This window comes from Rana temporaria, chromosome 2 (genome assembly GCF_905171775.1).
Source record: "Rana temporaria chromosome 2, aRanTem1.1, whole genome shotgun sequence".
NCBI lineage: Eukaryota > Metazoa > Chordata > Amphibia > Anura > Ranidae > Rana > Rana temporaria.
In genome coordinates, this window is record NC_053490.1 from 2,927,031 (window position 1) to 2,941,258 (window position 14,228).

The window sequence follows — 14,228 nt, forward strand, 5'->3', positions numbered from 1 at the left end:
CAAGTATGCCAGGAGTCTACCATTCTTGTCCCCAAATTCAAATATGCGCCTGCGTTGAGCAAGGTTGAGTTTCATGGTACGGTCCGTCAGCACAGTCTGGTACTACCTGGTCCTCTCCCCCAGAGTCAGCAGTCTCTCACTAGTGGGGTCCCGAACATACTCTGCCTCCGCTAGTGTCACCTCTGTCTTCTTAACCGCTTAACGACCGCCGCATTTACATATACGTCGGCAAAATGGCACGAACAGGCAGAACGACGTGCCCGCACATCGCTGCCTAGACGTGGGTCGGGGGTCCGATCGGGACCCCCCCCCCAGTACATGCGGCGGTCGGAAATCGTCGGGGAGCGATCCGGGATGAGGGGGCGGCTATTAGTTTCTAGCCGCCCCCTCGCGATCGCTCCCCGGAGCTGAAGAACGGGGAGAGCCGTATGTAAACACGGCTTCCCTGTGCTTCACTGTGGCGGCTGCATCAATCGTGTCATCCCTTTTATAGGGAGACTCAATCGATGACGTCAGACCTACAGCCACACCCTCCTACAGTTGTAAACACACACTAGGTGAAACATAACTCCTACAGCGCCCCCTGTGGTTAACTCCCAAACTGCAACTGTCATTTTCACAATAAACAATGCAATTTAAATGCATTTTTTGCTGTGAAAATTACAATGGTCCCAAAAATGTGTCAAAATTGTCCGAAGTGTCCGCCATAATGTCAGTCATGAAAAAAATCGCTGATCGCCGCCATTAGTAGTAAAAAAAAAATGCAATAAAACTATTCCCTATTTTGTAAACGCTATAAATTTTGCGCAAACCAACCGATAAACGCTTATTGCGTTTTTTTTTTTTTGAAATAAAGGAATATATTTTGTACATAAAGTGTCAATATAAAACCACAGCGCTATGAGAATAAATTAATATTCAAATCTAAATATACAAACACAAGTGTACAATGTGATATCACAATGATAAGTAAATAACTTATAAACTTGTAAACATGCAAAATAAGTGAAAAAAAGGTGAGAAAAAGTTTGTGATGCTACAGAATACGTAACGTATTCAAAAAAGAGAATTCATGTGACTTCAAAAGTAGTTGATCCACTTTCCAGGACTTCCACCACACCTCAGTGTTCAGTGCTCCAATCCCCCTCACAGTGGACACTCACCACAATCATATGCCTCCCACTCTCGTGTTTGGCTAACGAGCTTGTAATAAGAGTATCTCCAGGGTATCACCAATATAAATCCAAGTGTTAATTCCGAGAAGTTTCCAAAGTGATAATGCAAAACAAGAGAAAAATGCACAATAGTGTAAAAACGTAAGACCAGTTTATTAAAACACTCAAATGAACCTTCAAAAGTTGCACTCACAAATCAGAATCACAAAAACAGCTTTGTGTGATAGCAGATCACTGCACACTTCAAACTCCTTAACTGTAGATAATAGTGGTCACGGCGGACCCTCGATTAACCGAATGATCTCACCGCAATCCTTGGCACAGCACACCACCTCAAATGATAACTCCTTCACTCGATAACACAAAACAGCTGAAAGATGGCTGCAAACACTCCTAGATGTAACTTGGAACTTCTTTTCTCTCTTTCCTTTTCAAACATGGATTAGGCCACGCCCCGACATGTTTCGACTTCCTGTCTTATTCATGGGTATGGCCAAACCCCCCACTTCCCTCTTTTATATATACTTGGGGTTATATAGCAGCGAATCAGAGCAGAGAGTGACGGAACGCCATCCTCTGCTTGTGTGTATCGCTCTGTCTGGCAGCGAATACGTCACCGGGTCACGTGTAATGGCGCGTCCAATAGGGTGAAAGCATCGCCGTATCTATGGGCGGGAGCTGTGTGTGGCGTCTCACTCGTCAGTCCAGCAGCACTGAGCGCAGCCAATCATGCTGCGTGTCTCTTGTGTCAAATTACCTTGCCGGAAATGACGAGTGAGTGTTGTCTATCGTCAAGGTGCCGCGTTGTCCTAGCAACGGGGGACGCGACCAACTGGTCACATGCACACCGCGGCCAATAAACATTAATCGCAGCAATAGCCCAGACGGAAATGCAATGTACATATGGTACATTGACATATCACACAGCGGTTTACTAATTGTTAAAGGAGGACCATACTAGCAGATCAGTATTAAAATTATTAGTTTTTAAGTGAGTGTAACAGTATTTACTCAAAAACTAGGGGAATTTTAATCTTAAATCAGGGGACGGTCTCTCGAGAGTCCCCATGACCACCAATCCCCAGTTATTACACACTAAATAAAAAATACATTCAGTATTTAAAATTAAATATAAAATTAGCACTATAACTTAGATCTGATATACCAATACCACTACTAGCATTATCTTTAATAAATTAATCTAGACTAAATCAATTCATCAAACATAATGTATACATATACTCACTACTATAAGAATATTAAGTATCATGCATGTGAGTAAGTACACAAACTAACTGCATTTAGATTAAAAATACTACTTAATTTGATCAAGGAATGAATGGTTAATGGTGACTATTGATCACAAATGATCCAATAATTCATGGATAGACAACACTCACTCGTCATTTCTGGCAAGGTAATTTGACACAAGAGACACGCAGCATGATTGGCTGCGCTCAGTGCTGCTGGACTGACGAGTGAGACGCCACACACAGCTCCCGCCCATAGATACGGCGATGCTTTCACCCTATTGGACGCGCCATTACACGTGACCCGGTGACGTATTCGCTGCCAGACAGAGCGATACACACAAGCAGAGGATGGCGTTCCGTCACTCTCTGCTCTGATTCGCTGCTATATAACCCCAAGTATATATAAAAGAGGGAAGTGGGGGGTTTGGCCATACCCATGAATAAGACAGGAAGTCGAAACATGTCGGGGCGTGGCCTAATCCATGTTTGAAAAGGAAAGAGAGAAAAGAAGTTCCAAGTTACATCTAGGAGTGTTTGCAGCCATCTTTCAGCTGTTTTGTGTTATCGAGTGAAGGAGTTATCATTTGAGGTGGTGTGCTGTGCCAAGGATTGCGGTGAGATCATTCGGTTAATCGAGGGTCCGCCGTGACCACTATTATCTACAGTTAAGGAGTTTGAAGTGTGCAGTGATCTGCTATCACACAAAGCTGTTTTTGTGATTCTGATTTGTGAGTGCAACTTTTGAAGGTTCATTTGAGTGTTTTAATAAACTGGTCTTACGTTTTTACACTATTGTGCATTTTTCTCTTGTTTTGCATTATCACTTTGGAAACTTCTCGGAATTAACACTTGGATTTATATTGGTGATACCCTGGAGATACTCTTATTACAAGCTCGTTAGCCAAACACGAGAGTGGGAGGCATATGATTGTGGTGAGTGTCCACTGTGAGGGGGATTGGAGCACTGAACACTGAGGTGTGGTGGAAGTCCTGGAAAGTGGATCAACTACTTTTGAAGTCACATGAATTCTCTTTTTTGAATACGTTACGTATTCTGTAGCATCACAAACTTTTTCTCACCTTTTTTTCACTTATTTTGCATGTTTACAAGTTTATAAGTTATTTACTTATCATTGTGATATCACATTGTACACTTGTGTTTGTATATTTAGATTTGAATATTAATTTATTCTCATAGCGCTGTGGTTTTATATTGACACTTTATGTACAAAATATATTCCTTTATTTCACATACTATTTATTTAAGCAGCAGCTAGGCGCTTTAACTTCTTTCCATCTGGCGCAGTAGTGGGTTATCAGTCGGGCGCAGTTTTTGATACCCCAATCATCACGTTTTTTTTTTTTTACCAAAAATATGTAGAAGAATCGTATCGGCCTAAACTGAGGAAAAAAAATACGTTTTTTTTTTTATATATTTTTGGGGGATATTTATTATACAAAAAGGAAAAAATATTGATTTTTTTTCAAAATTGACGCTCTATTTTTGTTTATAGCACAAAAAATAAAAACAGCAAAAGAAAGCTCTATTTGTGGGAAGAAAAGGACGCAAATTTTGTTTCGGTACAACATTGCATGACCGCGCAATTACCAGTTAAAGCAGCGCAGTGCCAAATTGTAAAAACACCTCTGGGAATTTAGCTGCATATTGGTCCGGGGCTTAAGTGGTTAAGCTGCATTGTGGAAGCCAACTTTTTCTTAAACCCATGCACTTCCGCTATAAACACTCCCCTTAGCGTGGCCTTAAATGCCTCCCATTGGAGAAGAGAGGAACCAGAATTACCATTTTCCACCCAAAAATGCTTAAAATCCTCTGCACACTTAATCTGCACATAGTCCTCCTTGAGCCAACTAGCCTCCATGCGCCAATGACGTATACCTGGTTTCAGCCCAGATTGAGTTCCAACAACATTGCGGAATGGTCTGACAGGGCCCTTGGTAAATAAGAAACTGCCCTAACCAGGTCCATACCCTCCCGCTCAGTCAGGATAGTGTCTATTCTGAAGAGCGTCTTGTGCGTTTCCGTATAACAGGAGTACTCCCTAATATCAGGATGATGAAAACGCCAAACATCTCTGAACCCATGAGCAGACATCCACCCCGCGAGGGGGACTGGGGTGCCAAATGTTGCACCCAGCCTATCCAGAGCAGAGTCTGACACAGAGTTGAAATCACCCAAGATAAAGATCCTCCCCTCCGCTACCTCATATGTTGTCCATATCATGTCATCTAGATGAGCTAGCGAAAAGGGAGGAGGAACATACAAATTTACAAATGTTAGAAAACTATTCAGCACTTGTATGACCAGAATAACATACCTCCCCTTAGTGTCAGTCCGAACCGCATGTACGGATATGGGCAAAGCTTTGGTGACCAGGGTGGAGACCCCTCTTCCATAGGAGGAGTAGCTGGCATGGTAGGCCCCTGCAATATGAGCCCTTTTTAGAGAGCGGACCCTGGAGCCCTGGAGATGAGTCTCCTGAAGTAGAATTAGGTGTGGTTTATACTTTTTAATATAATCAAAGATCAAAGATTGTTTAAATTTTGAGTTGAGGCCTCTGACATTCCAGGCCAAAATCTTGAGACTCACCTCCATGGTAAAAAGACATGAGTTGGGGGACCACCTCTCCGGGACACAGCCAACCATAGAATCAGGGCTCCAGACCCCTCCCCCGACATACAGAGAGCAGAGTAGCAACAGTATCGTGGACTCACCCCAACACCCCCCACCCCCTCCCCGCACCCAGCCCCAACCTGCCAGGCACAGAGACATAATAGTTAACTGATTTCTTTTAAAAACAATTAAAAATAGATAATCAATCATATAATGTACCTTTAGTTTCTAGTTTCGTTTTTACATGCTTTTTCCTGCTTCTGTGATGTACAGAGCCACAGAGCCAATATAGTGATGGTTTGGAAAACAAAAGTGATAGGTGTTGAGGGGTTTTAGGCACACAGTAATCACACCTCCTTGATTAGTGACCACCGAGAGAAAGCTCCCAGTACTGTGGTTATCAGGAAACAGACAACCAGGAAGTGTGGAGATCAGAGAAGAATTACAGCAACTTGAGAGCAAAAACAAACAATGAGGACATGAAAACAGCACTGCATTAAAGTAAAGGAAGCTATTAAGATAAAAAGAAAAATCCTTTACAAACCCTTTAAGTCTTGTGTTCGGACTTTTTGGTTGCAGCTTTCTTTCATTTGTGATTTGCATCAATTGCTTTGTTTATTCACATTGAGAGGTGGAGGGATAAGCGCAGGAATATTTATTTATTTATACAATGATCATTGCTGATGGATATACCCTGCGGCAGTGATCGTCCCCAAAAAACAAAGAAAACAGACTGGCTTGTTGAAATGAAGTTGTTTGATAAATCATTTTTAGTACAAATAGCCTGCCTATAGATGGATCAAAATTAGTCCGGATTCTACCGAGCCAAATTTTGATCTGTCTACGGCCAGCTATAGCTTTTTCCAGAACTGTTTGAGAGGTGGAGAAGGAGGTGATATGTTGCCTCCTCATCGCCTGATTCAGGGCCCATTCACACTAGAAGGCAGTGCGGGAAAAGACACATTCCCGTGTGACTTCCTGCACCGCATTCCAATCACACTGCCCTTAACGTCACTCCAAATGCAGGACGCAAACGCAGTGTGTTTACCCACACCAGATCACATGGTACAAAAGTAGCATGCAGGGGGGTTGCCATGCATCTCAAAAATGTAGCCCACTTCAATCAGCAGAAGATCCATGAGCAGATCCCTTCCTGAATCAGAGCTGAACAGGACGGATGTCAGTTTTTTACATCTGTGCCCATTTCTGTTTGTGGCAGGAGACACAGGAGGACCTGTGACAGCTCTATGGGCGGCTGGATGAAAACAGACTCCAGTGTCTATTTACTGTCTGGTTACATCAGGCTTTCTCCAATGTGTCACATTTAGGTCCAGATAAATGGAGGAGGACACAGTCCTTTTCTATTTCCCCCCCAGACCTGGAAGAATTCAGAGCTAGGTAGGTGTAAACATTTCATTTACATCAGCCTGTCCATACGGCTGCATGGACCTTTCCGATCAGGTCCTCCTGAAAGATTGAGAGGAGGACCCCGAATGAACTGATGTGAAAGGACCCCTGTAGGTCACCAGACTGCACTTATTTCTGCACTCCTATGACCTGTATTCAGCTGACAGCGGGCTAAAGTCTGCAGTCGGCTGATGTTAAAAAAATTGTTAGTATGCAATTGCATGCCACAAACATTTTGGCGCAAGTCAATATATTGGCCCCACCCCATTATTTAACCAACAGGGATTGGTGGGGATGATAGACGGGGGGGGGGTTTCCATTTTAGCCCCAGGCACTGGATTACCTTGTCCCAGCACTGGGCCGAAGGTAATCTGAATGAACTGAGAGGCTAGCTGGAGACAGTGGGGCAGATTCATGTACAATGGTGCAGATTTGCAACGGCGTGGTGCATCATTTTTAGACTACACCGGTCCAGCGCGGAGAGGCAGTTAGGTGATTCAAGAAACTTTTTTTGTCTACGATGCCCCAGCGGGGCGGATTTTAGACGGCGTAAGGCGGGGTAAGGCCAACTGGGAGTCACCCTATGCTAATGAAGTGCCGACCGTGGCGCAGGGGTCACGCCGGGGCGCATCTTAGACCGCACATGCTCAGTGACATCCAGGGGTAAATGCCCCAATCTGCACATGCTCAGAACTGCGCCCCGGCGTGATCCCTGAGCTACGCCGACCCACTACCAAAGCCCAGTCCATAAATCAGCCCAGACTTCCGCCCTGCAGGTGCAAATGTACTGAAGCTTTTTTTTTTCTAAGCTAGGTCGTTTGCATTGTGGTGGGGCAGTTATGGCTGATGAGGAATCCTCAGGTGGGCGGATGACCAATTTCAGCCCAGAGGAGAGGGCTGTAATTATTGAGGGCCTCTCCCAACATGGGGACCGCCTCTATGTGTTGTCCAGCAAGTGTTGTTGCTCAGTTCGTTTGTAACGCTGCTGCTTTAGCTGCTCTCCAGCTGACCTCTGCAAGTTTGGTGCAAAGTTACCCCTGCTTTTATGAGGTGTAACTTTGCACCGGAAATTTCAACTCCGCTCACCGGGAGTAGCCTGCGCCGGTCAAGCTTAAGTTGATGAATCGGCCCAAAAACCTCATTTGCATATTTAAAACACAAAAACCATGGCCGCGCCAGATCCGACCAGCGTAAATCTGCGCCAACGCCGCGCCGGCGTGGAAAGGTTACACCGAGGCGATGAAGTCTATTTGGAGGCGTAATCTGGTTCTCTGGGTAAGGCTCAGTGATCCGCCGGCGCAAATCTGCACTTACGCCGTGCATCTACCAAAAAAACGGTGTAAGTGCTTCATGAATCTGGCCCACTCCTTTTAAAAGATTGGGAGATGCAGTGTTTCCTGGGAATGGGAGGAGGAGTCTTCTCTCTCAGATGTTGTCTTGAAAGACTTCTGGAAAATACGTTACTGGTGAGTGTAACTTGGGATTTCAGAATTTGCCTCCTATTGACTTCAATGGGGTTTGTATTTTACATCGCCAATGTTTGGATTTTTTAATGGATTTGCGAAAGGTGCCAACAAGTCAATCTCAAGCCCCCCCCCCCCCCCATCACTATGCAGCACAATGCTCTAAATTAGAACAAAGAAATTAGATTCTCCTGCAAGAAATTGTAATAAACTGTCAATTTTACCAGCCAATGGGAATAATAGATTGTCCTCCATAAAATAGAATACAAATATTTAAACATGTATAATATTGTACATATTCCTTCTATAAGATATATTTAATAATGAATGTAAAAAATAGAAAGTAACTTTATTTAATCCTTTATATAGAATTCTGACTTTTTATTTTTTTCTGTATAGGTGGATTGATGAACTGAGTTTTTGGTCATCCTTGTCTTAAAAAATAAGTCAGATGAGAAACGAGCCATAGGAGTGTCTTAAGTGACAGAAAGTTATTCTTGCAATTTACTGGAAGATTCACACAGGATTCAAGACATATCAGTGTTTCAAATGTTGTAAGTGTTTTGGATCCTCTTCAACATTGATCCATCCTCAGAGGACAACAAGAGAGAAGTCATTTCAGTGTTCTGGAAGTGACAATGACTTTACAATAAAGTCCAACCCATGTATACATAAGAGGAGTCATTTCAGAAGATATTTCTCGTTTGGAATGTAATAAAGGTTTTACAATGGAGGCAAAACGTATCACACACCAGAAGGTTCACATTGGAGAGAAGCCATATAAATGTTCTGAATGTGACAAAACTTTTTCAACCAAGAACAAGCTTATCATACACCAGAGGGCTCACACTGGAGAGAAACCTTTTCAGTGTTCTGAATGTGGCAAAACTTTTACACAGAAGGGTGGCCTTAACACGCACAAGATGATTCACACTGGAAAGAGGCCATATCAATGTTCAGAATGTGACAAAGCTTCTACATCTAAGTCATATCTTATCAGACACCAGAAGATTCACACTGGAAAGAAGCCATATGAGTGTTCTGAATGTGACAAAGCTTTTATAACAAAGAAAGAGCTTATCACACACCAGAGGGTTCACACTGGAGAGAAGCCATATCAGTGTTCAGAATGTGACAAAGCTTTTACATCTAAGTCATATCTTATCAGACACCAGAAGATTCACACTGGGGAGAAGTCATGTCAGTGTTCAGAATGTGACAAAGCTTTTATAACAAAGAAAGAGCTTATCAGACTCCAGAGGGTTCACACTGGAGAGAAGCCTTATCAGTGTTCAGAATGTGACAAAGCTTTTATAACAAAGAAAGAGCTTATCACACACCAGAGGGTTCACACTGGAGAGAAGCCGTATCAGTGTTCTGAATGTGACAAAGCTTTTATACAGAAAGATAATTTTATTACACACAAGATGACTCACACTGGAGAGAAGCCATATCAATGTTCAGAATGTGACAAAGCTTTTACATCTAAGTCACATCTTATCACACACCAGAAGATTCACACTGGAGAGAAGCCTTATCAGTGTTCAGAATGTGACAAAGCTTTTATAACAAAGAAAGAGCTTATTATACACCAGAGGGTTCACACTGGAGAGAAGCCGTATCAGTGTTCTGAATGTAACAAAGCTTATAAAACAAAGTCACACCTTATCAGTCACCAGATGATTCATACTGGAAAGAAGCGGTATGAGTGTTCTGAATGTAAAAAAGCTTTCGCAGAGAAGAGAGACCTTATAAGTCACCAGATGGTTCACACTGGAGAGAGGCCCTATGAGTGTTCTGAATGTGACAAAGCTTATACAGACAAGAAAGGGCTTAACAGACATCGGAAAATTCACATTGAAGAAAAGCCATATGAGTGTTCTGAATGTGACAAAGCTTTTACACAGAAGTCATGTCTCATCAGACACCGGAGAATTCACACTGGAGAGAAGCTGTATCAGTGTTCTGAATGTGATAAAGCTTTTACAGAGAGGGAAACCCTTTTCCGACACACAAGGGTCCACACCAGAGAGAAGCCATATAAATGTTCTGAATGTGGCAAAGCTTTTGCATGGAGGTCATATCTTATCACACACCAGAGAATTCACACTGGAGAGAAGCTGTATCAGTGTTCAGAATGTGATAAAGCTTTTATAGCGAAGACAAACCTTATCACACACCAGAGGGTTCACACTGGAGAGAAGCTGTATCAGTGTTCAGAATGTGACAAAGCTTTTACGAATAATGCCGGGCTAATCTATCACCAGAGGATTCACACGCTTCAGCTGCAGTAAAGAAACTCTGGAAGAAGGGGGAGGAGCTAAGCTGCAATGAAAGACTTCAGGGTGTTTCATTAATGTCACAGCTCATGTCATCTCACAGATACTCAAAAATTATATTGCTATTTAAAAAAATAAAAATAGTAAGCAAACAGGAATGTAATGAATGGACACTTTAGTATTTATGTATATCGGCACAACCTAGAAAGACTTTGACCATTCTACATTTTAACATTTTTTTGGACAACAAGGACTGTTTCCTTATGATTCTCATCTGTACCCTTTTTATGGGGCTTTGTCTGAACATGTAATGCATTTGTATGATTCGCTAACTGAGCTGTATTCTCAAGTATTTTCTTCATTGCCTGATCCTGAGCCAATACATGACCAACACTGCCTCAGTACAGGGAGACTGGGTAGCAGTCAAGCAGCATCTTGCCAAGACTCTGAAGCCTCAGTGGAAAAGTCCTTTCCAGGTTCTGCTGACAATTGCTATACCAGTCAATCATGAGGGCTCCAGCTAAGCCCATCTTATACATGTTCTTCCTCCCTTCTCATGATCAAGACCTCCTGTCCATCTTCCACCTCCTCTCATGGATGACAACTTTGCAGACAGGGACACCAACCATGCCAAAGTCTCCATTCCATGAGAAAGCAACTTCTTAATCTGGCACAGGCCTTGCAACACCAAGTTGCTGCTGTTTTACGGGATGCATTCAACATTATAACCTTATCCCAGCTGGCTACTTGTGTTTTATTCAGTTCTGATGAAAGTCTATAGGATTCCATCAGGTGAAGATTGGATCTCCTTATTATCTAGTTTTCCTGTCCATCTATTGGTCACCTCCATAGACCAATCATACAGTACAGCTACAAGAGATCTGATCTCACAAAGAGTATGTGGTCATATCCCTACAACTTCTTCCGGGGGAATTACATTTCCCTGATTGGGGTTCTCTTTATCGAGTGGAAAGATCTTTTATTTTTTGGTAAAAAAAATGTGAAAGACACTTTTTGACCCTAGAAACATTGTGTGATGTTAAGTATAACTATGGGCACAATCAATAATGACATAAATGATGCAATCTGTCATTAACCATTTTATTCCCCTAAACTCCTTGAGTCACAGAGCATTTTTTTTGTTTGTTTTTTTCATTTTTGGCAATGTCTCAGTTCTGCACATTATGGGGCCAGATCCACATAGATAGGCAAATCTTTACATGGGCGTATCGTAGTAACGCTACGCCGCCGCAACTTTGAGAGACAAGTGCTGTATTCACAAAGCACTTGCCTCTAAAGTTACGGCAGTGTAGCGTAAATCTGCCGGCGTAGGCGCGCCTAAATCAAATGGGGAACAGGGGGGCGTGTTTTATGTAAAATAAGCTTGACCCCATGTAAATGACGCTTTTTTCGCGCGCATGCTCAGTATCACATCGAATTTTCAAATTAAATTACACCCGCTCAATGCCTAGACGACGTGAACGTAATTTACGCAAAACCCTATTCGCAAACGTTTTACGCAAACGACGTAAACAACGGAAAATTTGTCACTGGCCCGACATCCATACTTAACATTGCATACGCCTCATAGAGCAGGGGTAACGTTACGCTGAAAAAAGCCTTACGGAAACAATGTAAAAAATGTGCCAGGTGGATGTACGTTTTTGGATTGGCGTATCTAGCTAATTTGCATACTCGACGCGGAAACCAACGGAAGCGCCACCTAGCGGCCAGCGTAAATATGCACCTTAGATCCGACGGTGTACTAAGACGTACGTCAGTCAGATCTAGCCCAGCTTCAGGCGCATCTTGTTTTGTGGATACAAAACAAAGATATGCCGGAGCAACCTAGAAGTTATGCGGCGTATCAATAGATACGCCGACGTTACTTCTTTGTGGATCTGGGCCTATATATACACATATACACATATATGAAAAAAAAAATAACATTTCGAAAACAAAAACAACAATATTTTCTACTTTTGATTATATAAAAATAAAATAAGAACCACATTTCTTCATACATTTTGGTCAAAATGTATTCTGGAAAACAAAAAAAAAACAAACAAAAAAATTCCAATAAGTACTGTATATATTCTGATGTACTGTTGGCCTATTTCATTTTTTGGAACCCCTAAAAAGCCAGGACAGTACAAATACCCCCAAATGACCCCTTTTTGGAAAGTAGACAGTCTGAGGTATTTTTCGTAAGAGGCATGGTGAGTTTTTTGAAGTTGTAATTTTTCATCACAGTTTTTTGGAAAGAAATTAAACAGATTTTGTTTTCACAATTTTGTTTTTATATACTGTCACCGGTGCAGTACAGCGTCATCATATGACTGATGTGGCAGTGATCAGGGATACTGACTGGTGACAGTATGTTACAAATAAATAAATATACTTCCAATATTTAGAAATATTTTAAACAATTTTCTTTTTACTTTTTTTCCCACATTCTTTCATCAGAGTAGTTTAGTGACACTGTACTCCTCTGAGGGAGGGGGATGGGGATTTGATCAGGGATTTTCTTTTATTTGTTGACACTTTAGTTTGCTGCTGCCGTGATGGCCACTGTAACAGAAATGTCTTGCGCTGTCATGAATGGGTTACATGCATAACTATTGTGTGCTAGACATGTGCAGTTGTTTTTGTCTGAATGCATTTTCATCCGAATTTTGGAGGGTTTCCACGCTTGTTTTAACAAACGATAACGAATGCGCAGAATCCGAAATCCAAAAGATCCAACATAAAAAATGCTTTATTTTCATTTTGTTGCGACAACAATTCAATATAGACAGAAGATTTGACATGACGGTGACAATAGCGATCTGTGTCTATCGAACCTGCGGTTGAATGTGTCTAACCTTAACTCTATTCATAGTCCAAGATTATTCTACATAGAGAGGAAAGATTCGACATAGAGAGGAAAGATTTGACATAGAGAGAAAAGATTCGACATTATAGAGACATGAAGATTAGACGAAGCAGCTAAAAACATACGATCACCGCCAGCGGATTTATGGTCAAATGCTCCGCCCATAGGCTATGGAAGAATTCTAATGTTGGTTGACTAGTAATAATAATTAATGAATATAATTATTACTAGTGTCGTATAACATTAGAATTCTACCATAGCTTGTGGGCGGAGCATTCGACCAGAAATGTACGATTGCGGCGTCGTACAGTATAGATGCTTCGTCAAATCTTCTTAGAACATCCGACAGACACCATAAGCTTTCACTGACAGATTTGACCTTAATTAATTCGGATTTTCGGACTAATTTTTTTTTTAACAAAACAAAATAAATAAAAATGAATTTCGAAAGTAACTAAATAAACTGATTTTTTTGGACGAAAACGTCCCAGGTACCATGTGAAAGCTGTGGGCCAATCACAGCATCACTGCAGAAATCACAGCTGTTAGGCCCCTTTCAGACTGAGGCAGGAGCTGCGGTTGCGGTATAACGCCGCTAAATATAGCGGCGCTATACCGCCGGGATTACCACGGGATTCGGCCGCTAGCGGTGCGGTGTTAACCCCCGCTAGCGGCCGATAAATGGTTAATACCGCCCGCAATGCGCCTCTATAGAGGCGCATTGCGGGCGGTATTGCCACGGTTTCCCATTGTTTTCAATGGTAAGGAGCGGTGAAGGAGCGGTATACATGCCGCTCCTCTCACCGCTCCAAAGATGCTGCTGACAGGAGATTTTTTTGTCTCCCGCCAGCGCATCGCCTCAGTGTGAAAGCCCTCGGGCTTTCACATTGAGTCTGCAATGAAGGAGTTTTTCAGGCGGGATAGCAGCGCTATTTTTAGCGCTGTACCGCCTGAAAAACTCCTCAATGTGAAAGGGGCCTCAGGAATAGAATTCCTTCATAGCAGCTTTGTTGACATTGTGATCATGTGATCACATAGCGACGGATCCCACATGATCCCCGGGCCTATCAAAGCGGATGGTTACTGGCAGCTGAAATAAGCTGTGTCTTGCGGACACATCGGCTGCTGTATCGGCGAGCTGCAT

General features: G+C 42.4%; 2 protein-coding genes and 2 pseudogenes across 3 annotated transcripts in view; 2 read left to right on the plus strand and 2 right to left on the minus strand.

Annotated features, from left to right (window-relative positions):
* LOC120926518 overlaps nucleotides 1-14,228 on the minus strand; it is a 574,555-nt pseudogene that overhangs the window by 384,910 nt on the left and 175,417 nt on the right.
* Nucleotides 1-14,228, plus strand: part of LOC120928403 (zinc finger protein 300-like) — a 1,021,177-nt gene that overhangs the window by 354,687 nt on the left and 652,262 nt on the right. The gene's annotated exons all lie outside the window — the stretch shown is intronic.
* The window catches only part of LOC120926655, a 391,741-nt pseudogene that overhangs the window by 202,095 nt on the left and 175,418 nt on the right, over nucleotides 1-14,228 (minus strand).
* LOC120928422 (zinc finger protein 850-like) overlaps nucleotides 1-14,228 on the plus strand; it is a 99,076-nt gene that overhangs the window by 30,681 nt on the left and 54,167 nt on the right. Inside the window, exon 2 of the mRNA XM_040339519.1 lies at nucleotides 8,330-10,176. Within this exon, the coding sequence (XP_040195453.1) occupies nucleotides 8,659-10,176 (1,518 nt within the window). The 5' untranslated portion in view covers nucleotides 8,330-8,658. The remainder of the gene's footprint in view (nucleotides 1-8,329; nucleotides 10,177-14,228) is intronic.